The 27,011-nt window shown below is 41.7% G+C and overlaps 2 protein-coding genes across 3 annotated transcripts; one reads left to right on the top strand and one right to left on the bottom strand.

Moving 5' to 3' along the window:
* The first annotated feature begins 1,575 nt into the window (after positions 1–1,575).
* On the top strand, positions 1,576–8,174 carry tp53i13 (tumor protein p53 inducible protein 13). Its single transcript, XM_089012964.1, has 10 exons — positions 1,576–1,742; positions 1,834–1,987; positions 2,073–2,153; positions 2,556–2,591; positions 3,125–3,183; positions 4,489–4,567; positions 4,673–4,801; positions 5,735–5,929; positions 6,131–6,902; positions 6,989–8,174. The coding sequence occupies exons 2-10, from the start codon at positions 1,889–1,891 to the stop codon at positions 7,093–7,095; spliced, it is 1,557 nt and encodes a 518-aa protein (XP_088869090.1). The 5' UTR covers positions 1,576–1,742; positions 1,834–1,888; the 3' UTR covers positions 7,096–8,174.
* On the bottom strand, positions 8,028–26,338 carry git1 (G protein-coupled receptor kinase interacting ArfGAP 1). 2 transcript variants are annotated; one of them, XM_089012955.1, is made up of 21 exons: positions 25,972–26,338; positions 24,300–24,433; positions 23,703–23,815; positions 23,370–23,475; positions 23,064–23,150; positions 22,851–22,981; positions 22,653–22,747; positions 22,535–22,577; positions 22,006–22,032; positions 21,496–21,544; positions 21,242–21,314; positions 20,652–20,749; positions 19,981–20,092; positions 19,330–19,454; positions 17,666–17,818; positions 14,709–15,050; positions 13,765–13,842; positions 12,954–13,030; positions 12,660–12,836; positions 11,356–11,419; positions 8,028–10,535 (listed from the first exon to the last, which is right to left on the bottom strand). In XM_089012955.1, the coding sequence occupies exons 1-21, from the start codon at positions 26,021–26,023 to the stop codon at positions 10,320–10,322; spliced, it is 2,352 nt and encodes a 783-aa protein (XP_088869081.1). In that variant the 5' UTR covers positions 26,024–26,338; the 3' UTR covers positions 8,028–10,319. The 2 variants fall into 2 exon arrangements, with proteins under 2 accessions (XP_088869081.1, XP_088869082.1); XM_089012956.1 differs by lacking the exon at positions 22,006–22,032.
* Positions 26,339–27,011: the final 673 nt, after the last annotated feature.

Raw genomic sequence — 27,011 nt, 5'->3', positions numbered from 1 at the left:
ATGTCAATTGAATAAAATAACCTTGAGTGAGAGGGAACTCCATTGACGTCCACCCTTCTCTGCCGAGGAAGCCTCCGAAACACACCCTCAGTCCAGGTTTGAGAATGTAGGTGAGTGAAATCTACATGAATGCTAGGGCTGGGTTGTAAAAATGTGTGATCTGTTGGGCCTGGCAAGGGATGTTTCAAAATAAATGAAATTTCAATTAATTATGATTCTAAAAATATCAAGAAAGTTAAAACACAGTGCACCAAACAATGTAATTCATCACTGCAATTTCTGTATCCATTAGTACATGACTGACATGCATTTTAGGCATTAAATGTTGAGTGTAGGACTTTATTTTGAAAACCACAAAAAAAAACATTTACCTGTGCAAACAGGTAATGCTTGCTCCGCTACCCGTAGTGACAAGTTTGTACTGTCGGAATCAGGAAATGTCGGTTATGAAATAGACAAAACAGTACGACTTGGTTTCTTAGCAACATAACATATTAGAGGTGATACACATGCAAGTTCTGCATTAATTTGGAGTGTTCATGCTGCATCCTGTCAAAAAAACTGTTAACCACAAACTCAAAGTGGATGTTGAAAGTCCTGCAACACTCGTGGCAATGCAATACCCGTACTGTATCCATTATCCAAATCAGTTATTCTTGTAAGAGACATCCTTCTAAAATTGTTTAATTTTATTATTTTTATTTGTTTTATCTTATTTTAATTGGGCAGAACAGTGATCAACTGGTTATCAAATTTGCCTCACAGTGCAGACGTGTAAGGTTCAATTCAGGCCTTGTTATGTGGAGTTTCCATGTTCACCCCGCAGGTTTTCTCCAGGTACTCTCATTTTCTCACGAATTCCAAAAACAGGCATTGTATAATGGAACACTCACTTCTCCCTGGGTGTCATCGTGAGCGTGAATTGTTGTTCCTCTATGTGTGACCTTTGATTGGTTGGCAACCTATTTGCGCCCTTACACTGTTTGGCAACCAATTCGGGCCCCAACAATTCCAGTGACCCTGTTCAGGAAAAGCGCTGTTGAAAGTGGACGTATTGTTTGTTGTTTCATTTATTTAGGTCCCTGCAGTTACCAGGCCATGACCCCTATTTGTTTCTTCAATTGAACTGTTGCCAGACATTAAGTATTCATGCAATTCACTGTGGTGGGAGAATAAGGCGGTCAATGTATACTCAACAAGAACACACAAAAAAGAAAAACTACCGTAAATAGTAAAACAACAGCACATGTTGTGTAAAATGTGTGAGTTGAAAAATAATTTATAGTTGATACATTATTTTTGCACACTACTGTAGTTAAATAGTACATGTAAATGTGCTTCCTTCCACCTTCCATACTGACGCGGCGAACTAAACAGATGTCATCAACTTCAATCAGTACACTTTCAGAATTACAGCTTAAATGTTTACCTTAAAGGGAAAATCGATTGAACTGTAGAGGTATACTTGGAATATTAGACATGTAATTACTAAATTCATTTTTATAAACCGATAAAATGCGTCAAATTGTTAGTCAGTTAATGACGCCCACTTTATTTTGAAAGTAAAATAATACTTCCGCTATTGACGTTGGGTCTTGCATTTGTTATGCTCACTTTCAATGTTAAGCAAAACGTCTCGTTGTATGGGTTACAAAGTGCAAAACTTTGCTCATCGTCTGAAAGTAAGAAATGGGAGACGACATGATCTGAAACCAAGAAAACGGAACGACTCGATTTGCATGGTACCGTTTTTGTCATTTCTCCGCGCCTTTTGTTCTGAGAATATGTGTTGCTAAGTTTTAGAACTTGCTTTCGTTCTTTTCGTAACTGCAGTAGTCTGACATTTAATGGCATTTTTTTCAACTTCCCACCTGGGTGACTGCCGAGCATGCCGAACCACACGGTGGCCGTTTTGGTCGCATTGTGGTTCTTTTTCGACCGGCACGTCGACTCTGAGTATCTGACCCCCGAATGTGACAATGGAAAGGTCAGGATTTATATTAGTATAATTTTAATGTTGATAATCGTTCCAACCCGTGACTGAATCATATCGTGAAAATTGTCTTGCGTAGCTGCTTTTGGAAAGAGATCTACCGACGGATCCCATCTACTGGGGCTGTCCTGCTACTGATGCCTGGTTAGACTACACACAGGTAACCATGGATACGGCAGATAAAGTCTGAGTAATATACTTGTTACATTATGTAAGACTTGTTCTTTAAGATAAACTTCAATGCATTTGATACCAATATTGACTTGCATTTCAAAGTAATAGAATGATTATTAATAGAATGATTATAAGCTTCCTTATTATTATTACCTATTACTATCTGTGCAGGGTCATAAGTTACTTAATAATAATAATAAATTTAATAATTTAAAATGTGGAATCAGTCCGTAGGGGTCTTAATGTGGAGTCTAAATGGTGCATCTGTCTGAATGTGTTGTATGTCACGTCCCACAGCATTAGACTGTCACTCCTGGGGTACTATAAACCCCTTTTCACAATGCTGTCTCAAATCTTGAGCCATTTTTTTATTCTTTGCCCCTCACAGAGACTCCCCAGTGTTGTCACAGTGTATGATCCCGAGGTGAGCAAACATTCAAACAAGCTCAATGTTTACCCAATATGCTACCTTCATTACATAGGGTGATCTAAGTGCCAAAAGGTCACAATACATTGAGTGTCCCCTGACCTTTGGTGCTCCACTATGACGCGGCGTCTTTCAAATGTCAACAACAGTACTCTTTTGGTCATCATTGATCAAAAGTCTTAATTTAAATTCTGAAAATACACACACTCTTTAGTTTCTGCCTTTGATGGTCACTCCAAAATAATGTTCAGACTGTCCACTTGATAACAGTGTGGGTGACGGTTCACTGGCTCTATTGAATACTAAATACGCTGGACAGTCATGTTATGTTGCGGATCAAATGGACACCTCTAAAATTCAGTTGAAATGAGAGTAAATATATTTTTAATCTATTCTAATAGTTGTTGAATGGAATCATTTAGCACATAGATGATTAAGAGTTTTTTTAATCTTCATTTCTGCCACGTGTGTATGCTCCAGGTTAAACTGACAGAGCAGGAGGGTTATTTGTGACCACTTTTTTTTAACAGCTTTCCTGGCAAGTCTGCATGACTGAATCCATTTCCTACCGCCACAGCATCCCCAACAGGTAATATTGTGTTTTTACATTGTTAGAGCAATTTAGCTTGCATGAAAAAAATGATCATCGACACCTTATCGACTGTAAAGGATGTATTATTATTATTATTTATTAACATTTATTATTTATTAACATTTATTATTTAATATTTAATATTATTATTTGTGATTTATGTGGTGCAGTTTTATGGTTTGCATTTCAATCCTGTGCAGATTTGTACGTTATCCTAGTGCTTAATATTCAGACGCATGTATTGATATGATTTCCCGTCATCTATCATCCACTGGTATACATACACACTCCTATACTTACGAATATTTGAGTTACAAACGGTACAGACAAACATTTTTGTCGTAACATATGTGGTATTCTCTCCAGTTGTACGTGTGCATATATTTTATGAAATGTTTATTTTTCAGTACAAACCATGAATACGGGTTACTTCTACAAGCCTTAAACATGTTTATATAAACATTAAACTGCCGTCAAATGACTTCTACTGAGTGTATTTTACCAAGATTCCACCGCATATAGCTATATTTTACGTTTTAAGACTCGCGCTGAATATTCCGGAAGTCTTGTTTTTGAGTTGGTGTCCGTACGTGACGTCACTGAAGGAACGCCCCTGACCGAAATTAAGACACATTGTAGCAGTCCTTCCATCACGTCAATATATTTTGCTGTACTTGTTTGGTCTGAAAACGTCATGTTGCACCAAAAAGAGCCAGAAGAGGGCGACCAAGCTCCATGTAAGGAATTTATCAGCTTGTGGAAACGGGCTGATTAATTCCTCACACGGGGCTTGGTCGCCATTTTCTGCCTCTTTTTTTGGTGATACATTTCCCCCCAATGTTGCCTCAAAATGGCACGGAATAAATTCTTTAATCGATTGCAAACATGTATGCTTTCCTCTTCAGAACTATTTGAATCATATTCATAAATGGATGTGTAACAAGAAAGCATATTCTCCGAATCTGAAGCCATTGTTTTGATTCTCCAGCAATGCAATACGTCTTGGCGTGATGTCACGAACTGGGGGCGGGACTTAATGAAAATGCCCAATTCGCAGCTCATTTTTTTTGCAGCTTTTGGACACTTTAAGTCATTTTTATTGGTGTTTTGCATTTGACTAAAAATATCATACTGCGTGTTTTGGGTATTTTAGATGCTATAAAACGTTTTTCTGATGTCAGGAAACAAAAAGGTGACGTTGGTTGTCCTTTGAAGCATTTCTGCTCTTGAAAGCACAATTTTTGATCAAATTGAAATAGCTTGTTACATTATTTGACTGCATCTATGCTGTGTGCATTACAGTGGTGCTTTCAGGCCAGTCAGGGCACAGAGTGGAGAGTACCTGTACTGTCCTCCTCAACGGTGGCTTAATAACCTGCATGTGAGTAACTTATAACCTCTAGTGGATTTTTTTTTTTTTAAATCTGTTTCAACCAGAAATGGATCATATTTGGTCTCTTATGTCTCTTTGCCGTGTGTTTACCAGCATGGCGCTACCGTGTTGCTCTACCATCCCTGTGCAGCTTTCAGCGAGCGTGCGCTAGTGTCCACCCTGGCTCGATCGTGTCTACACGACTACATCGTCACTCCTCACCCAGAGCTCAACAAATCTATGGTTAGGGAACGAGGCTGAAAAACAGGGAGAAACGAACACATTGGTTGTGAAATGATGATTTACATTGCATTACATGTTTGTGATTCACTATTCACTATTTTTTATGTGGGAGCTGTCCGTTATTTGCTGAAATCTATTTAATTTTTGTTGAAAAAAATAAGTGTAAAAACATGTTGAGACGTACACAAATTTCCACAATATAAGGCGCCCCTCCAATGAATGGCCTATTTCAAAACTGTTTTTATGTATTGGGTGCACCGTATTATAAGGCGCATATAATAAAAGCTACAATAGTGGCTGTGGTGGCGTTATGCATCCACTAGATGGAGCCACGCTATAGGGAATACAATACATGACAGCTTTACAGATTTAAAATACTACATGCAAGAAATCGAAATATTGACTCTTATGTCAAGCGCATCGGATTATAAAATGTTAGCTTTTAACCATTCAAAATTTATTTGGGAATTAAAAATATGATGTAAAGCGCCATTCCCGAATTAGCATGTTTTTTGTTTTTTCATGCTTGGGTGTCGGTGTAGTGCTAGCCATACATCTGGCAATGTTTTTTCCCTTCCACAAGGGGGCAGATTTTTTTTTTTTTTTTACATGTTAGCACTTCCAGCTTCATCTGTTGTTAAAGTGCTATATAAACCAATCTGTATGTATTGCATTGTATTTTGGACAGCCACCCTCATTTCAAGCTCATATAACTCCAGACCCTTATAACTTGAGCATTAACTTTTGTTTTTTTTCTGATGAAAGAAGAGTCTAAGGCTTCTTACACTGCGTCAAATGTTTATGTAGTCCTAAAACTCAATATTCTGTGTGTCCTGGAATTCGAGTGACAATGACAAAAACCCTGGCACTGGAGTGGACACATTTTTGCACATCATCTGACAGTGAATGAGTTCAAAACATGTCTGATTTCAGCCTATAGCCTTGGTGTCTTGGGGGAGAACATTGGAGCTTTCTACTGCAGCCTCTTCCGACATTTGTGATTGGCTGCATAGCACAACGATCTCGGGTAGTCCGATCAGAGGCAAATACAACTTTCTGTTGACGCACGCAACAAACCAACGTGGATACAGACGCACACGTCGAGAGGGACGCCGCTTAGAGCCCAAGGTTTGCGTTTGAACTGTTTTTTTAAATCATTTTGATGATGTTCGGATATAAAATTGTTCCTTACTGAGAGCAATACTAGTTTTAACTGTGAAACTTTTATATTTGCTCATTTTATATGAAGCAACTCAAGTTCAAATGTGTCTAGTGCAGTGCCTTACCTCTGAGAGATGTTTCTAAGCATCTGTTTATCCAAAACCATAGGAGTCTGTGAGGCAGTGTTGTGAGCAGATAATCTCATCATGGCTGAAAGGAAAGATAAAGGCGGAGAAAGTCCCCCCTGCAAAGAACAAAAAAGGGCAAAAACCTCAAGGGAAATCGAAGGAGAGGCAGAAAAGGGCCGCGATACCACCAAAACAGGTTGACGTGAAATTAAATGGAACCTTTCAGGGGTCTGATGTTTTGAGGAACCTGAAAAACGGCAGCGCACATGGACCAAGGACACACTCCACAGTGATTGGGCTTCGTACAAATCAGTCTAGTCTGAGGAAAGGTGCGATCCAAAATCAGGATTTATCATCCAATCCTGCAACCCCTTTTGGGTCTCGAGTGTCGGGGCCTACGCAGAGGCTTTTACTCTTCGAGGTTGCTGGTGGACGCTGGTCAGCACCCACAAGTCCTACAGTGAAACAGAGATTCTCTGCTAAACACAGCCCAGCTGCAGACAGACGAACAAAAGAAAATGAAGTCGTAGATTTGACAGAGAGAGAATTAGCACAAAAAGATGGTGTGAACTCAATAAAGGAGCCGTTTGAATCCGTGGCTCGAAAACTCTCCGAGGGCCAAGCCACGTTTGTGAGCGGCGACTTGCCGAGGACGACCAGGTCCAACGAGGCGGCGTGGGCGGCGGCGGCGTTGGGCTTCCTGCTAGTTCTCCTCACGCTGTCTGTTTTGCACACGCGCCTCTACCGCCACTGGAGGACCATGCCCAGTCTGTACTGGCACGATCCACAGCAAGACTATGAAAGCGTGGCAGGTTGGTTACTTGGCAAACATCAAGAGAAAAACATTTTTTGGGTAGTATTTCGTTTTCACGACAAAACATGTCTTCCCCCCTTCCAGATGTTATCCATAGAAGGATGCTAATTCGAAAGAGGAGGCGGAAGCGAGGCCGAAGACAAGAGTGTGTCCTCCTGCCGAGCTCCTCAAGCTCGGATGAGTACATATAGACAAATGATGGAACTACATTTGTGTACATGTTAACTCAGGGGTGTCAGTCATTTTTTGCTGCGGGCCACATTATAGTTATGGTTTCCTCTCGAGGGCCGTTATGAATTTGGGGAAGCCATTAGAATGTTTAATCCCCTCCACATATTACATATAGAGCGCACAACAAATTAATGAATAACTAGCTCTCAAAACTGAAGTCAAGAATAATGACTGTTATTGTGGTGAACATCCAAAAATATGACATTTTGCTTAGGCTTTTAGTAAGCATGATGGAATTTCACAAGTTTGATTTGCTTTCGCGGGCCCAAAAAATGATGTGGCGGGCCGAAATTGGCCCCCAGGCCTTGACTTTGACACCTGTGTGTTAACTGAAATGTCCAGCTGCAAACGTGGGCAACCTCATTTTACAAAAAAAGGGACGGCTTGAGAATGCCCTTGCTGTATATATATATATATATATATATATATTATACACACACACACACACAACCTAACCACCACCACATTTGTGCAACCACTATCAAGTCACCTGATCATGTTTTTCTTCACAAATTGTTGCTGTATAATACTAAATGTGTATTTTTTACATATTTTTAACAATCTGAAAATTCCAAAATTGTATATTTTGTATGACGGTACATTTGTCTTGACACATTTGTGTGACAACTATCATGTCACCTGATCATGTTTTCTTGGGACAAATTGTTGCTGCATAATACTAAATATGTATTTCTAACATATGAACGTTTTTAAGTACGCGAGAAAACTAACACTGGTAGTTTGCATTGAATCGTGCGCTGCCACTGACATCTTTAGAGGTAAAACAATGCATGTCATTAATTTTAACTAGGGTAAACAGTAATTATATAATACGTTCGGAGACTCATAAATTCGACCTTTGAATAGCTAGAAAAAAAACATCAAAACCACAGACAATTAACTTGTTTTATTTTATTACAAATGTACAGAGCTTATGAGTTTCCATTACAACTGACCTTTTTAAGTCATTGTTCTGTGTCTCTACATTTATACATTTTTATTAGTGTTTTTTTTTAACTGTTAAAAGACAATGCTCCCATCACCACCCATCTCCCAAAACGTATGCCCTTGGAGCGATGCTCAAGGACAGAAACACGGCGGGCCACAGTGCACGGCCAGTGGTTCTGGATTGGGCTCATCTTAAATAAATCACTGGCTGATGGAAGGCTTTGTCCAGCCAATGACCATGTTTGTTTTTATGCTAAAAGTATGCGCAGATGGAGAGATAAAAGTACTATGATGAAACCAACATTCACACTCTACTTAGTGTCAATTTATCAACGGACTAAGAGGTACCAAGTGCATTTTTTTCTACCTCCCCAAGCTACTCTGAGATGATTTTTAGTCCTGAACCCAAGCATGCTTCAGACATTCTCCTATTGCACTACGCTGCACATAAGGCAGCCTTTGAACCAAGCGCCTAACGCATGAATTATGATTGAGGGGAGTGCACCGATCGCCGTAGAAACCAGTTCAAATAACACCTTCTAGCTCCATCTTGCTCCTACCACACTCTCAAGGTAGAACATATCAGGATGCTTGGTGAATAGCGCTCACACCCTAAAGCCCACTTGGACTAACAATTAGATACGTATGTCAAACACACGTGTGTGGATCTGGTCTCAAACTATAGCGAGGGAGAAGCCATGTCGATTGTAGTTGTATTGTTGCAGCAGTCAGAACATTGCAGCCAGTCAAACAGGATACGATCATGTGCAAAGGCATTCATTATCGAGCAATGATACATTGCAAGAGTCGTTTTAGGGCATGGTAAACAATCAGCCCTCACACCCACGGAGACATGCGACAGATAAGACGCGAGCAAATCAAATGACCCATTTGACAATAGTTGAAGTGCTCAAGGTGGTCCGTGAATTCAAAGTGCTGGATGGGAATTGGCAAGGTGAAATGTTAAGTATCAACTGTGTTTTTGAGGGCGAGAAAGCCAGGCGGGCTTGTTCAATTCTTCACCTTTTGTTACAATTCAACCAGCTTTGTCACCCGTACAAGGCCAACTATCGGTTTTCACAATGCTCTTTTCCCTCAGAGATTGTTAAATTCCGTGGGCCAAATCTAAAGACCACACTGAGGCAAAATCAAGAACAATAAAACACAGGGCTTGGTTGTGCTCACCACACAGCTAAAACAATGTTAACACTAAATTCCAGACATAAGCAAAACATATCTCGTAATGGTGTTCCGGACTGCTGAACATTTGACAATGACTAATAATGAGATGATTCCACTGGAGCGGTAAAAAGACACACACACAGACATAAAAATAAAATTGGACAATAAGAAACAATTGAGGTTTGATTAAAACATTGCGATCCAGGTCCTGTCATAAAACAAGACCAAGGGTTTTTTTGGGGGGGATCTGACCATTCAATCCAAAAGCTTTGGCACCTGATACCAATCTCAGGCAGTTGAATGTCTCTTTAAAAAGGAGCAACTGTCACTCCAAAAGAGAGCTTGAGAAATCCTCAGGACCCTTCACAGGTTGTTTACAATAAATCCCACTAAGAGGGTGAACAATGCCCCCCCCGTGCCACGAAATGAGAAATCATAAGAGAGACGACAAACATAAAACAAATCAATATAACATCAATATATAAAAAAGCAACAATACATCCCCATTATTCCAGTGTTAATTGTTTTTAGAGATGTCGATCCATTCAAAATCTGCCTGTTCAAAGGAAAAGACGAGAAAGAAACGTGCACCTTTGCAGGAGCAAACCGGAGGAGACGACGCACGAGGTGTGTTTTGGGGTAGTAAGGCAAAAGTAGCGTAAAAGACTGGCTGTCACAGTTGAATGTTGGTCCGGGTGATTGAGCTGAAGGTGGAATGAGGAACGCCGGGCACGGAGGGGAGGATAAAGGAAGTGGCAATATGTCAGGGATTGAAACGAACTATACATCAGCACCATCACGCTTCCTTGTCGGCATCGCACTTGAAGCCATTTATCTTACACGGCCAGTTCAGAAACCTGTCATGTTCACATTGGATCCCGACGCCCGTTCATTTTCTGTGCTCATTTCATCCGTAACATTTTTATCTGATTCCTTCCCGTGCATAGTCCAACCCCCATCTCACACGCACCATCTTTTCCGCAATCGTGTGATTACACTTGACCTACCCCCTTTTCTCTTTTACCCACCCTACTTCTCAGCGTTTCGCAGTGTGTCACTGTTTCTTCTCTCGAGTAGTGATGGTGACCAGTTGTTTGGCGGCCTTGGCTATGTCGTAAGCGCACTGGATGACCTGCTGAGTGAGGAGCTGATAGTCCACCGCGGGAGCGCCGGGCTCCGAGGGCGCCGCCTTGCGGCACTCCACCTGTAAGCGTGACGCGCTGGAGGCCAATAGGCGGAGTGAACTGTGGACTGCATCCAAGGCTGGGCGCTGTACAAATAGACATGAGGGTAAATGCTTTTAATGGAGTCAAGGAAAATAAAAAGTGGAGGAAATACGTAGATATGAAAGGATTCAACAGCAAGGTCAATTCTTTTGCTTTTGTTGTATCTCGAAGACATTAGTTTCAAATCAAAAAGATGAAGGTGAAGCTTATTGTCGTGTTTGCTTCATGTGACAATTAGGAGACTGAGAAAGGATCTTTGTGCAAATACCACAGCTGGATCTTCCGGTACTTGATGTCAATATATATTTTTTTAATCCAACGGAGTGACCTTTTTGCTAGCAAATATCTCACATCACGTGGAGACCAACACACATTTGCTGCCATTCCCGATTTTATTTCGGAATTGAAAAGTGTGACGTTAAGCGCCATTGACGAATTTGTTTCGGGTTTTGTTTTCTTCTTGCGGGGGGTGGCGATAAAGCGCTGGTCAAACCTCTGGTAATGTTTTTCCTTTGCATGAAGGGGCAGTATATGCCTTTTGTCCATTTTAGAGCTTTGTTCCAGCTTCAGCTGTTGTTAAAACGCAATAGAAATTTATATGCATGTATTGTATTTTGTATAACCCATTTCAAGCTCAGATACCTCCAGACCCATATAATTTAGGAATTAACTCTTTTTTCTCTGATGAAAGAAGAGAGTCGAAGGTTTCTTACGCTGCATTGAATGTTTATGTAGTCCTAAAACTCAATATTCTGCGAGTCCTGCAATTTGAGTGAAAATGACAAAAACCCTGGCAATGGAGTGGACACGTTTTTGCACGTCGTCTAGCATTGAATGAGTTAATACAAAGTTGGAGAAACTTACTTTGGGAAAGAGTGAGGCCATCTCCGTGACAGCAGAGTGGATCTTCTCAGAACACGGTACAAAGCTGAAGAGAAGGATTACATTTAAACGTCTCAACGGAATCAAAGCAACATATTTCCTCCAGTGCCACCACAGATTTATTTTGACTGGTGGTAGCTTGCGCTGAATGTCGAAAACTTTAACATTGCATCGAACCACAAATGGAAGATTGGTGACAGGTTGCAAAAGCCGACAAATTTTGTTTTGTTTAATTTTCAATTTAAAACAGTGCACAAATTCAATTGTCAAACAGTGTAAAAGAATACATTTGTTGATGCGTGCTTATCCCGGCAAAACTATGCATGAATGTTTGTTCAAGCAGAGATTTAAACGCAATCCTTTCAACTGTGAATCAGAGGCGCTACTCAGATGCTGCCATTACTGTTCTCTTTTTTAGTTATGGAATGCACTTGTAAACAAATTACTTTGCAAACCACTAAAATATTAGCGAAGAGCGCCGATGTGTATGTGATACTGTCTGTCAAGGCTTGGAATTGAAGCAGTATTATGTGGGACAGGAGATGTAAGTCAGTTTCTTTCCATCAATGGATGCTACAGCTTGGTGTTTGCTTTCAACATTTAGCTTGTAGTAGACGTGCACATTCTACCATGACGTCCCTGATCCACTGCTGAAAAGGACGCTTTGATCCTCTCCTCTTTCATCTAGAACTGCTTTAAGTCACAAAGACGGTACACTAAGTGCTGAAGAATGAATGACTCTCTGTGTTCTTTGTGTTGTCATATTTGTTATTTTTTACATCAAGATGGTGCCGCGAGAGCGGCTGCCTTTCCTACAGCTCCTATATTTTGTTTTTCTACTTCTTTCTTTCCTTTCCTCTTCCTTTCATGACTTTGCTGCTGTGAAATGTAAATTTCTCCACTGCAAGATGAATAAAGGTACATCCAATCCAAGCATCCATATCAATGTATATACTGTATATACTTCTTTTTCTTCTTTTCCTTTTGGCTTTTCCCTTCAAGGGGTCGCCACAGCAAATCAATGTCCTCCATCTTTAGAGGTTTGATCCGCATGTTTGGCCAAGCTTTTACGTCGGATGCCCTTCCTGACACAACCCTCTGTATTTATCCGGGCTTCGGACCGGCACAAGAAGACATATGTCCCTTTGTGGCGACAGAACAAGCAACTCGCTCAGTAAAAGGCTCCCAAACACAAAATGGTCATTGTTAGCTTACATTTATTGAAAAAAAAGCACACTTAGCACACATATAATTTCTGCAATATTAGTGGAGTGTTGGGATCTCACCTGTCATGTTTAAACTCCTGAGCTGCCCTGAGAAGCTCCTGGATGTTCTTGGTCACCTGTTCAGTCTTAAGTATGACGTCCTCCGTGCATGGCAAGGTGGGGTCTGGATCTCCCATCTCACCAGCGCCCCCCTCCTCAGCCTCCCCACGCCCGTCCTCCTCGCTACTGCGACCCATGCTAGAGTAAAGAGTAAAATACACGATCGTCAACATCTTGGGACATTTTTCAATGTACTGTATTTTATATACCAGTTGTTGCAATTTTCAGTGCGCAGTGTCATACAGTGAGTCTTACCTTATCGAGGGGTCGTACGTTTGCGTGTTGTCGTAGTCGCTGTCGGTACCACTGCCATGCTTATCCGATTTGGAAGTCTAGGGAGGGACACATACACACCCCCAGGAGTCAGGATCATTTACCTCATTGAACAATTGATCTCTCATCACTTGTTTAGAGTCATTGGGCGTCAACACTGGAAACAATTTTTTCTTGGAACATTCACACAGGACAAACAGGCAAACGACAATAAATGTAATCAATCAAATGACTGAAGAATTGCTTGGCAATCTTAACTCATTCACTGCCATTCACAAATTTATTCAGGAATTGAAAATATGACAGAGAGCGCCATTCCCGAATTTGTTCGGGTTTTGTTTTTTTCATGCTTGGGTGCCGATAAAGCGCTGGCCATGGCGTCTAACAATGTTTATTCTTTTCCACCAGGGGGCAGCATTTTCTTTTTTTCCCATGTTAGCGCTTTGTTGCAGCTTCAGCTGTTGTTCAACCGCTATATAAACCAATATGTACAGTATGTATTGTATTGTATTTTGGTCATTTCAAGCTCATGTAACTCCAGACCTAATTTATGAATTGACTCTTTTTTAAGAAGACAGTTTAAGGCTTTTGACAGTGTATTGAATGTTTATGTAGTCCTTAAACTCAATATTTTGTAGGTCCTAGAATTCAAGTGACAATGACAAAAACCTTTTTGCACATTGTCTGGCAGTGAATGAGTTAATGGGTATAATATATTAGGATAGACATGAACTAGGTAGAGGTGCACTTCCGACGTTTCTTTAAAAAAAACTTACAAATTTTACGAGCTCACCATGTATCGGCCCACTTCTGAAGATCCAGACAAATGTCCTCCATACGAAGTTAAACCACCTGTACTACCCTTCCTCACCTGTGAACAGAGGGGAGCATAGGGATGGGATGACAGCAATGGGCAAAATAATGGGTAGAAGATTAGTAGAGAGGGAAGGTAACGTGATATTGGCGAGGGGGTGAGAGAAAGCAGGAAAAAAAGATGAAGCGTCAGCAAGAGCCGGTGTGATTGCTGTAATCAACACAGTACGCCTTCTAACGGTCACTCTTCTATCAGACATTTGTGTAGACGTGCTGCACAACTAACGGGTGGAAAGTTACATACAGTATAACACTGTCTAAAAAAAGACTAGATGACACTGATGTTCCCCAGTGTGACAGCTCATCATAAGCAGAGGGCAAGCACAGTGCGAAGATGAGTGGCAAACGAAACAATGACAGGCAGAATGCTTACATCCGGAGGATGCATGGCTGCACTGCAGTGAGCATGAGACAGACGGGTGAGGAGGCAGACAGAAAGACAAACAAGGTAAGTCTTTGGGTGAGGAAGTATGACGATATGGTGATCAATTGATTGATGCTGGATGACCTGACGGATTTGAAAGACAGTTGATTTAACACTGCTTTTGTATGTGCAAATGGTCACTATGTTGTGGCAAGTCCATATGTTTTGGGATATTGTATTGCTTCGCGGTTTTTAATTAAAGAACTAACCAGGAGCATTTTGCCCATCAAATGACTAAAAGGTACATGACTTGGTTGAATTATGTTGGTACTTGGGAAATCACACAACGGTGTATCTCTAAAAGGCAAAGATGAGTAGCGGAAGTGCAGAAAGAGAATGATTCAAAGAGAAATGGTGACAGAAATTTGACTACCACCCCACGAATCAGGCCAAGGAGAGCCAATTCGGGCCTCCAGAAGGAAGGGAAAGTTCTAACTTACGCTGGCCGTGTTGAGGGACTGCAGGCGGGCTGCCGGGGAGTCCAGGGCTGGGGGACCATGAGCCGTGGGGTTGGGGGCAGCCCCGGGTTCATACATGGAAAAGGCCTGGCGGTCTCTCCGATGGGAATGGGACTGCGGGGTGGCTGAGGAGGGCATTGTGAGTCCTGGGTGATCAACTCCTTTCCCTAATCCAGGCATACCTCCACCAATTGCTATTCGCATCCCGCCCCCCAGCCAGCTGGTCCCTCCTCCTCCACCAGGGCCACCGACCCCATGGCCCACTGGACCCCCAGCGCTCTGGCCACCCCGTAGCGCGCTGTTCTCTGTCTGCATCCGTGTGATCTACATAACAGGAAGGAGGGAACCGGGAAGGGTGGGGGGAGGTAAATGGGGAGGTTGAAGGGAGGGGGGTGGCCATCAACTCAATCGTCAAGACAAACATTCAAATGCACAGGTATAGTAGAGGGATGCAAAGGACCTCATGTATATCAGTGGGCCGAGGTAGACGTGCGGTCATGACACGCTACATGAGATAGGGACTAGGTGCTGAGGAGGAACAGGGGCGAGTGTCCAATAAAATGTATATTCCACATGCAGGGATGCATTGGCACAAGGGTATGATGCTAGTTATGAGTTAATTAAGTTGTGAAATTGTTTTTATGGTCATAATTGACTCCTATTTTTTCCCACAATCACCCTCAAGCCTTAATTGTCAGCCACATTGGTTCACCTTACTGTACACAATTCAAATGAGTCCGATAAAGACAACAACAAAAAAATCTCACAAAGATTTGCAGTATGGCACGATTAAAGATATACGAAGAATGACATCATGCTCAAGCAGCAACATTTTTCTTGAACTCACTATCACATCAAAATGTTCATTATAACCGTCCCGTAAATGCTAATCAGATGGAGACCGACCCTTTGCTTGTTCAATATATCGTTCAAGCAAATATGAATAAATACGATCAATATGCAGTCTCAGATAATTCAATAAGAGAATTGAAAGCCCCAACAAAAAGTGAACGAATGAAGCAAATATGACTAAGTGGAAACGTGGGAGACCACAAGATAGCTGTTGAGGCTCTTTCATCAGTATTTCTTATTCTTTTACATGCTCAACATCATAATCTAACTAAAGACTTATTGGCCTGAACTATACTCCTGATGTTCTTAAGTCATTTACTGCCATGCCCGAATTTATTCTGCCGATAGAGCGCTGATCAGATCTTTGGCAATCTTTCTCTCTCCCACGAGGGGGCAGCATTTGCCTTTTGTACAGCCGCCCCCATTTCAAGCTCAGACAACTCCAAACCCATATAACTTGGGAAATTAACTATTTTTTTCTGATGAAAGAAGAGAGTCTATGGTTTCTGACACTGTATTTAATATGTATGTAGTCCTAAAATTAAATATTCTGTAGGTTCTGCAATTTGAGCGAAAATGACAAAAAAACCTGGCAGTGGAGCGGACAGTTTTGCACATCATCTGGCAGTGAATGAGTTAAACGCGCGCTATATGTATATATGTATATACAGGTAACATCCGAGTTACGACCGGGTTCCGTAAAGACAAAACCGTCATAAGTCAAACGACCGTAAATCGAAAAGCATTCAAAATGGCTGACACGTGGATCACGTGATCATAACAAATGACAACACGCTGGCATCTCCTATACGACAGAATCGTATATGATGTCAATCTGTTGTTTTTAATCAACATTTTCGATTGAATACTATTCTAATACCAAAATGTTGACAGTTCATTTATAAATCTTATAACTTTTAGTGTGATGTTAATCATTTTATGTTTCGTATTATTGATCTTTATTACTGTGTCACGCACATGCTTTCTGCTGACCAAAATCCGCACGGCTTCCCACGCATGCGAGCTGTCAAAAAAAAAACAGCTGTCCCAAAATCGCTCTCCATTCCATCCAACGGAAAAGCCAGAAGAGGTCACCTGTCTCAAAGAGGCGGCGACGCCGACCGTGAGCGTGATGCGGCGTTTGCGTCACGCCGATCCCACCCGCTCTGCCTCGGCGTCGGTGGACACCCCTCCCTACCCCCGATTGCTGTGCTGTCATGCTGGAGAAAATTGTCGTACACGTTTGTTAAGAAACTGTTATTTTGTATCCTCATGTCATGCAATGCTCCTCCGGCAAATAATATCCTACTTGTTCGATATTGACACGTTCGGATTGACAGCTGGGGCCACGCCTCCCCGCTTCCTTCTTCAGGACAGCGGGTACGAAAACGGGACGCTGTCAACTTGTATTTGTACTTTGTATTACCCTGGACTTTGTCTTCGGTGCTCAGTCCGAGATCCCCCCCTATCCCGTAATCCTTTTGGGATTGTTCCGTTTCTGCACCACTGTGTGCAAGTTACTTCTCGCCATTGTCGGGGCTCCCATTGCTCCCCCCCACTCGTCGTTTTTTTGTATTCTTTATTTTTGATTATTCTCCCGGTCCTCTTTTTAGGACCAGTGCTTCGTGTTGTAGCTTAGTAAATCATCCTTCACGGACCTCTGTCTCTGTCGCGTTGCTGGCTGTAGCGGTGGCAGCCGTAGAATTAAAAAAAAAAAGTCTGGCGGTCGTGGTCGTAACTCGCGCAGGTCGTAAATCGGATGTTACCTGTGTGTATAAACACACACACACACACACACACACACACACACACACACACACACACACACACACACACACACACACACACACACACACACACACACACACACACACACACACACACACACACACACACACACACACATACATACATACATACATACATACATACATACATATATATATATATATATATATATATATATATATATATATATATATATATATACACACACACACACACGCACACACACACACACACACACACACACACACGCACACGCACACACGCAGTATATATATTCAAGTCTCCTTTCCACTTCCTACCTCTTTCTGAAGCCGCCTGAGTTCCTCACTGAGGTTGTTGTTGACTTTCATCAGCTGCTGCACCTTGGCTTCCGAGGAGGCCAGGGCTTTTTTTACTTCCAGGTACTCCTGCAGAGTGATGGGCCCATCAGACAAATCAGATGAGTCCATACTCTGCTTGACGGGAGGTGGAATGATACAGAAACAAATAAAGATATGAAGGTGGATCAGCACATTTGTTCTGTGTTCACTGGATACAAAGTCATTTTTCAAAATGACTGACGATTAAATGTATGTTTTTATTTTGTGCAAAATCTGAGCTTTGAGTCAAGGTAAAGGGAAAATAAATGTCTTCAATGAATGTGTTTAAACTACACTCTGCTCCCCTGGCAACAAATAAAACTGTTACGAACTGGAAAAAAAAATGAAAGCCACAATGTTTGACATATTTCTTATTCATGCAGAAGTCTACATGTCTGAGCCACAAATATATCTGCTTTAAACCTTAGGTCTTGGGAATATATCCTACGGAGCTCTTGTGGGTTTTTCTACGACACAAAAATGTGGCGGTCTGAAATGGGCAAAATAGACGCCTCTGTCCATATATTGGCAATAATCCCTGACTTTTTCTTTGTCTCTTCCGTTTCCTTTCCGTGGCAAGCACACATGGGCAACAACGAGCGGCCACCCTAGCGGACTAGCCAATGACAAGATGAACTCTCAGATTGTAGGCAAACCTGCCTCGCTAAATGCATATAAAAAATGTGCTAGCTGCATAACTGCTAATGCGACCCAAATCGCTGAATATTTCATACATTGGGGTAGAGGCAACTCATGCTGGGTTCCGAGTGGAACTCTGGACCACATTTTCGACACAGCCAAAAATTAGGGAAAGCAAAACACTGAAAAACAGATAACTATATGTCTCTACAACACAGAAAAAAATATTTTACATGTCCAGACGTGAGCTTCAAACAGCTCCAATGTATTTCGAAACATATCTCTGAATTCACTTGAGATGGTCCTTAATCAAAACAGAGGCAAGCAGTGTGAAAACACAAGCGGTGAACAACTTCCTGAAGGCCAAAGCCACAACTGATCCAAAAACTGGACATGCGCACAAACACAGAAGAGCTTATGTTCATGCTCTCTATGCAACATCCACCACCCACTACCTCTGCCCACTTCATGTGACCTTGGAACATGCAACATCATTGCACTCTTTCCAAAAGTGGACCAAAACAAATATCCTTCACACATCTTTTATGAATAGTAAGTATGAGTTAAATGACCTTATTAATGAAACTCTTATTACTGAATACAGACATAATGTTTAAAAGACATGAAATATGAAATGTAGAGTGTATGCACTGTATATAGTCTACATTTGATTGAAGTGGGGACATTTAAATGAATGAAATGAATATTGATGAAGAAATCAATGTATCTCATTGTCTAAGACAATTTATTACCCTACATTTCTGCACTATTCCAGGGCTACTCAAGTCAGTTTTTCCCCTTTCCTCTCTCTGAATGAACAATGACTGCCTCTCTGACAGGACCCCAAATGATGTCACTCGGGAGCTATGTGGCACCACTCACAGAGGCCACTCCCCGTGTTGCATGCAGGGACACACTTATTAGCTTTTTCTCGATATTTGAAGTCGGTGATAGGTTTTAGCTACCTTTGCACGGTTGTTGCGTTGGGTGTTGTTGTTATTTTGGGTGGTCAGCTCGCTGTCTGTGTCTTCATCAGAGGCTACACTATCATAGTCGTGCTGGTCATCATCAAATCCGAGGTCCAATGGATCTATGGGGAAAACATCCATCCTTTTTTAATTGAACTTTCTAAGCAGTACATGACATGATTGACTGCTTGCAGTAATTGCTAAATGAGTCACAACATCAAAAATATACACCGATGTGTCAGGGAAGATGATGAGAGGAAACTTCAAGACAATTCAGAACACTGCATATTTCTCAATTTCTCAAATATTTTATACTTTGTCTAAAAATAAAAGACTGTAATCAGTGGAGAACATTGATGCAAATATTTCAAGAAAGGACATTTTAGAGCTGAATATTTGAATATTATGCAATGGTGAACATTAAACATGCATGAGAATCTCACCTCAAAAGCTTTAAAGTAGAGATTAAATCTAAATATCAAAGGTATCAATATTACATAATATATGACAAATTATACTATTGCTGTTGCTGGCAACTCTGTGGGTAGTTAAAATAAATGTATAGTGTATTGTATTCAATAATCACAATTCAAAAATATTCAATCAAAACAAAGAATAGTCAACCCCCCCCCCCCCCCAATTCCTCACCAGTTGGACTGCTGAGACCTTTCCCTTGCTGTCTCCTTTTGGCATCACTAAGGATGTCAATGATGAGAGTAGCAAACTCCCGAGCATTGAAACGTGCAAGTTTCTGACGACCCTAGAAAAGAAAGTGGAAACATATTAGGAACATATTAAAAAAAATAAAAACAAATGTGACATCGCTGAGCTAAAACTCAGCTGAAATATATCATGTTTCATTGGTTTTGCAGCATAATATTCAATTTTAGTGCCCACGGTTCACTGCAAGTGAGACTACTGTGGTAAATGACCATGTGCTACGGAAAAATACAGTCATACTGAATGTTTGGAACACACATACATGCACACATGCAATTATGATTAGTGAATAAACACATGAATCTGAGCAAAAGCATGTTACAGACTAGAAAAAAGCTTACTATGGAGTTAAACTAATGTTATAATTCTGGTATCAACGTATCTATAGAATCTGGTTCCAAAAAGCCAGTACATTTCATTGCAAAAAAAATAAGCTCAATTGTGAGGAAAAAATGTTCCTCACAGACCCACTTTCTCAGAACTGTCCATTTCACACACATATGTTTATTAAAATAAATTATTAAACTAAAAATAAAGACAGACCACGCTGCATTTTATCACGATTATTTCAACAAAAGTGTGCATGTGTGTTGGTTTACCTGGTTTCGCGTGGCCGAGTACTCAGGGTTGACTGGTAAGAAAGGCACAGCGCTTCGCTCCGTAACCAGAGTACTGTGGTTCTGTGTCGTAAGCCACACTGGAAACACATGCAAGAGTACCAAAAATAAATGTGTGTGGTTCAGTAAAAAATGTCTTGGATGTCTCAGTCAGCGAAATCCTCAAAAAAAATAATTGTAGACTGCAAATACAGATCCTGCAACATGCACAATTGTGTTGTGAGCCCTTGTCAGGTCAGTGTGTGTGCCCGTGTGTCCTTGCCACTTACCCCGAGTGCAATAATAAAAGAAAAAAATGAGTGCTCCTTTTCAACATAGAAGGATTTAGCTGGCTTTGAGACATCCAAGACATTTTTTACTCCTCCCCTCTTATTTCTCCTCCCTCACTCCCAAAACCTTTTTTTTCCCTTAGCTTCAAAATTACTTTCTAATTTTCAATGTCAACAAGTCAATACGTTTGCCTATTTTGAATTGATCCATGTCAAAAATCTTCGACTGTTAAAATTCAAGCAGGTATTTAGCAAAGGTCAACAGAAGAATAATACTTTATTTTTGCCACCAAGAAGGCTCACCTGCATCGTTTTCTCTGCGATCCACTTCGTCATAGACATCCATAGCAAGCTCCTCAAAGAGGCGATTATTAAGCTGTCAGACAGCAGATAAATATCTATAAATATCATCTCATTAAAAAAAACACCCAAAGAGACGAAGGAGATGTCCTTTGAAGAACAGTAACAGTGACAAAAAAGATATTGAAAAACAACATCCCAACTGACAAAATTCATATGTTGACTCAATCTGATTGATTTTCCCCGAATCAACTCACCGCTTGCAGCTTTTTCTTGGCTGCCTTTGCGAGTTCGGAGAGGTCCAGACTACAAAAACAAAACAAAGCAAACAATAAAAAACAGTAAAATGGTAGCACACAGCACAAGTATGTACACCGCCGAGTAGACACACAGTGGGAGGGAAGGTGCTGAACATTGTGGGGAACATGTTGGACAACATGGCGTTAAGAAAAAATGAGTAAGAGATAAGGAAGCGGGGAGACAGAGATCACAAGCACATTATGATTTGGATGGATTTACCATCTCCAAAGGGAGGATGAACTTGAGGTGGTGAAAGGCACAGCTGGGCAGGCAAAAGTTGCCAAGCTGTTGCCTCGCTAATTTATTAATGAACCCTAATTAATCTGTTGCTTCTTTTCCTAGTTTTGCCTCCCGCTTTGAAAGCTCTTTGTCCAATGAGGGAATGTACAACACATAGGGTTGCGGAAATGGTGCTTAAAATGAAGAGAGATTCTGGGATGGGAAGAAGAACAAGAAAGTAAAGATACCTCTGTGTCGGGCACTTAGGTCGCGCTCTGGCTCCATCGAGCGAAGCAAAATGGAGAGAACAGAAAACGAGTGAGCCAAAGAAGGAAATAGACAGAGAAGGGTGGAGAACCGGCTTAGACTGTCATCATCCACAGATACCATTCAATAGATCGAGTGACGTGGGAGGCGGGTCCTACAATAACGTTCTGTTCGGCAACAAAAAGTGTTTAAAATGAGTGACGTGTCATGCAAATTGGGCTGTCAACCATTCTGCGTCTTTTGTCAGCGCTGCAAATGTTTGATTGCGCACTTATTGGCCATTATATCAAGTTTCCTGTTGATGAAAATAAAAAATGCAAACACATAATATTTAAATATTTACTTGCAATGCCCAAATCGCCGATTTGATTGACTTTTAATAGTGGGCTAAAATATAGTGTGGCGCCACCCTCTGGTCAGAGTACTCAACTGCATCAAACTGCATGAATCCAAAGGCTGTTTTATACTAAAAATAAAAAGGCTGGAAAACACCAAATTTTTGGTCCATACCTGTCTGCCATTTGAGGGATGATATAATGGCCATTCTTGTGATCTGAAAGAAAAAACACACACATCTAATTGTACAACTAAATTTGTATGACAAGTGCCTGTTACTGCAATGGCTTACCTGGGCGCCGGCCACAAAGGTAGAAGGCCAACCTGTCCGTCAACTCATATTGGCATTCAACCAATCGCTCGGCTAACTCAATGTGGCCCGCCTGCCTAAAACACATAAGAGCAATATAGCTAATGAATACATTTTACAGGTTACATCGGATGCTAATGCACACGCTGCGTGATTCAACGTTGTTCTACCAAGCGTTACCTGGCGTAATCCATGGGTGTGCGTCCATTGATGTCAGGAGCTCCGGGGTCAGCGCCGTACACCACTAGTAGCTCAGCTTGTAAAATTTGCCCTGCCTTAGATGCCACGTGGAGAGGCGTAGTACCCTTCTCCTGGGGAGACAAAAAAGACTGTCAAGTAATAGGCCAAAATTAGAGCAGTCACTTTCGGAAGTCCTGTGTGTTATTTACATACTGGATGAAAGAAGTTGGCCTGAGCGCCGAGGGACAGCAGCCGAAGACACGTCTCTAAACTTCCTGTTCGCACACTTGAGTGAAGTTGCTGACAGGAAAACAATGAAAGGCAGAGGAATCCACGAGGAGAGAAAAGGAGACAAGAGGGGGTGATAAAACATGTGGCGGAGATAGAAACAGCCACATTCATATTATTAGCCCAGTGAAGCCAGCCAGCAGCACGGGTCATTATTCCATCCTGCTTTGTCATTCCATTTACACTTTTGCCATGGGGCTTTAATAAGCTAGTTTGCGTGTGTGCACCCACTTTACTGAGGTCCTTAGTGGTCACGCCGTCGTCATCGCGGCAGGGTAGCTTGTGCACAAAGGCCAGCATCTGATATTTGGCTCTGATGAACTCTGATTTTGTGGGACTGTACATGGGGAAATTGGACAAAAATGTACACCTCAGTGTTGATGATGGTAATACTAATACAGAAGACAAGATTAAGGCCATAATATTTGAAAAACTATTTTTGGTAAAGAAGCCAGTGTCACCGCATATTATTTTTTTTATTATTTTGTCAACAAAAATGACTCAATGAATGACTTGTGGTATTACATTACAGTAGGATTTAAGGTAGTGAGGGACGATGCTTACTGGACTTTGTCCTGTGGGTTGGGTTTCCTTCGACCGCTCTGCACTTGAGCGGGATCCAGAAGACTGTGCTCCCATATGGAGTTGGCCCCATTGCCAGCCAACGTTTGAACCATCTGAACAAATACACAAGCAGGGCAGTTCAGGGCGTTTGATTCAATCATTTAGCAGCACGCATCTGACTAGCGTAAGCAAAGTGACCCGAGTAAAACAGAACTTTAACGCTTGGAAGAACTTGAGAGTAACAAATTGATATTATCTCTGATCACTTAAAATATTGCATCAATAATAAAGCACACAGACACTCTTGTTTGATCAGTACAGTGAATCCCTGCCAATTTGCAGTCCCATATTCATTTTATTTATTTTTTACCATAATGTAAAAATTTAATGTCAATGTCAGGCACAGCGTGCACATGGGGTCAATTTTTGATGAAAAATCGATACTGTTGGTCAGTATCAACGCATCTTATTATTTTTGCAAATTGCGAACCAATCAAAATTTTCATCACAGGTGGCAACTCTGCAAGGCAGAATTCATTTCTTCTTATTTTGAAAAAATCATCCATGTCTTTTTCCTTCAGTGTCGCTCATTCTAACCTGCATTAATGCAGGCGGCCATCCGCTGTGCCTCAGGTGCTTGACTATGGAGATATGGCGACCTAAACTGCGGTGGACTGAACAGCATTCATCACAGATCAGTACACCTCGGTTGATACTGGTCCAGCCCGGGTCTGAAAGACAACAATATGTATGGTTTTAAAAGCTTTGTAAACATGGTTTATGTGACAATGACACCTTTCAACACGAAGAAACGGTTTAACAGGTTCAAGACTTTCTTTACAAGCAGCCATCAACAGTGCATCCATCCATTCTCTGTGCCGCTAAAGGGGTGGAGCCATATCGGTGCTGACTTAAGGCGAAAGGCTGAGTACACCTGAACTGGTCGCCAGCCAATCCCAGGCCACATATAAAACGCACTGGAATGTGTCGATCTCATCTGACCTTTTCTTACAGCAGGGCCCTTGGGGCCCTAGTCTCAGGCACAACACAAATCGAATGCAAAGTGTGGTTTAACATTGCGGATATGTGAAGTAGATTTAGAGCACATTTAGACAAGGGTGCTTGTGGGCATGAACACAGCCGACGAGCTAAGCAGTCGAAGAAGGTGGCAACTCTCATTACGTTTAAATTTACCAATTCAGCACAGAAGAGGCACACACAACACACATGTAAAAAATAAAATAAATTAAGGTGTAGCCAGCATCCACCAAGAAATGGAACAATGTAGCTATTTGACAGCTTTGAATACACATGCATTGCAAACAGGGGTATCAGCAGGCAAAGAGCAGCTGTATACATGTACACATGAATGAATACAGGCACCAATAATCATGAGTCCGAACGAAACGCACAATGCATATTCATGATTATTAGACATCAGAGAGATGCAAATAAATGTCGCTGTTGGGTTTCTTTCCATTGTAGCCGGATAAAGTAAAAGAAAGTACAGTGTAACTGTTATTGGCGCACATGATTTTCCACGCAACATAATAAATACAAATAAATTGATTTACTGTACATTTTCACAGTACAATAATTGTGTCAAATGAAATTTCAACACATGTTTAATGTGTCGGGACTGTCTATTTAGTTATACGAATAATTAAAATAAACTGCGAAATATAAACTATGCAGTATTGCTGCACGTGACAGACATTTGATGCATAAACTGTAACATCTCGGGAAAACTTGTCATTTGGCCAAAGTTGGCTATCGAGCTTGGATTTAGCTCAACGAGCAACAATGACCATGAAACGATTCAAAACACAACAAACAAGTACTTCACAATCCAAATAAAAACACTGAAAATCAACAATTCTGCAATTTACTCTGCTCGGCTCCGCTAGAATGTTTCTGTCACCCCCAAAAAATCAAAACAAACATAAAAAAGGCGATGCAAATGTTCTACAGTACCACGTACACGACAGTGTACGTACATACTGCCGAATCAACTTACAAGTCTGCATTCGAGGGTAAAACAATGGTTAGCTTCAATTGGCTAACGTTATCTTGCGTTTAAAAAACACGCCTATTTTCGCACAATATGTGAGGCCTAAACGACGCTTCGAAGCACTGGCCGTTTTCCTGCTCTCCCAAGCCATAGAAAGAGCTTCCTACCTCGGCCCCATTCTTCTAAACGTGTCGTTTTCCCCAAGTACTGCTCCGATACAACCGGCTAACAATATCCCCGTGCATTTCGATTCTCTACCTGGCGCACTGCAGTCAGCGCAGATTTCCGTCCGCTGTAGTTTTCTCGACATATCGAAGTGTCCAAAATCGAAAGGCGGATATCGGCGAAGATGTGCTAGTTCGCCCTTTCCACCCTGGCCGAACCACAGAAGCGATGACTGCCGTGCCGTCACCCGTCAGCCGATGTAGACTCTCAATCCCCGGAAGCCGGCTGGTGCGAGAGGGTTTTCTCGGCCGGCGGCTGACAGATGAAATTCTGCCTGCGTTCGCTCCAGTTCCTTCGCTGCACACATTGACGAAGTAACTTAATGTTGAACGTTTCGTGTATGCACCGTGAACGTAGCGTCGCTAATTGTACTGTTGTGGTGAAAAACGCTTTCCGCAGTTTGTTTGTCTATTTAACAGCTGCATTGATAGCATCTCGCCGAGAGGTGTCAGCTCTGTACCTGCCACGGGCCCAATTCTCCTCTGTGAGCCTACCTAGGGTTATCCTCAATAATAATAATAATAATAATAATAATAATAATAATAATAATAATAATAATAATAATAATAATAATAATAATAATAATAATAATAATAATGTCATGCTGGGCGGCCCGGTAGTCGAGTGGTTAGCACACCGGCTTCACAGTGCATAGGTCGCCGGTTCGCGTCCCGGTCCGGCCTCCCTGTGTGGAGTTTGCATGTTCTCCCCGGACCCGCGTGGGTTTTCTCCGGGTCCTCCGGTTTCCTCCCACACTCCAAAAACATGCATGGCAGGCAGATTGACCACTCCAAATTGTCCCTGGGTGTGAGTGTGAGAGTGACTGTTGTATGTCTTTGTGTGCCCTGCGATTGGCTGGCAACCAATTCAGGGTGTCCCCCGCCTCGTGCCCGAAGATAGCTGAGATAGGCTCCAGCATCCCCCGCGACCCTAATGAGGAATAAGCAGTACGGAAAATGAGATGAGATGAGATAATGTCATGATCTGGTTGGCGACCAACGGGTGGCGCTGTCTGCCCCGCCTGCACCTGCACAGGTGCTGGTCGTCCCTATCAGTGGCAGACTAGCACATTC

Source organism: Hippocampus bargibanti, linkage group LG14 (assembly GCF_051943395.1).
Source record: "Hippocampus bargibanti isolate YZ-2025 linkage group LG14, ASM5194339v1, whole genome shotgun sequence".
Classification (NCBI taxonomy): Eukaryota; Metazoa; Chordata; class Actinopteri; order Syngnathiformes; family Syngnathidae; genus Hippocampus; species Hippocampus bargibanti.
This window is presented reverse-complemented; position numbering and strand designations above follow the sequence as displayed.

Excerpts from the sequence above, each read along its gene's own strand:
- tp53i13 (XM_089012964.1), top strand. The coding sequence starts at position 1,889 with ATGCCGAACCACACGGTGGCCGTTTTGGTCGCATTGTGGTTCTTTTTC. Across the intron at positions 4,802-5,734 it reads CAGAGCTCAACAAATCTATG|CCTATAGCCTTGGTGTCTTG; the intron begins GTTAGGGAACGA and ends GTCTGATTTCAG. Across the intron at positions 5,930-6,130 it reads GACGCCGCTTAGAGCCCAAG|GAGTCTGTGAGGCAGTGTTG; the intron begins GTTTGCGTTTGA and ends CCAAAACCATAG.
- git1 (XM_089012955.1), bottom strand. The coding sequence starts at position 26,023 with ATGTCGAGAAAACTACAGCGGACGGAAATCTGCGCTGACTGCAGTGCG. Across the intron at positions 22,578-22,652 it reads CCTTTGTGGCCGGCGCCCAG|ATCACAAGAATGGCCATTAT; the intron begins GTAAGCCATTGC and ends TTTTTCTTTCAG. Across the intron at positions 13,031-13,764 it reads CAGAAGTGGGCCGATACATG|ACTTCCAAATCGGATAAGCA; the intron begins GTGAGCTCGTAA and ends GTCCCTCCCTAG.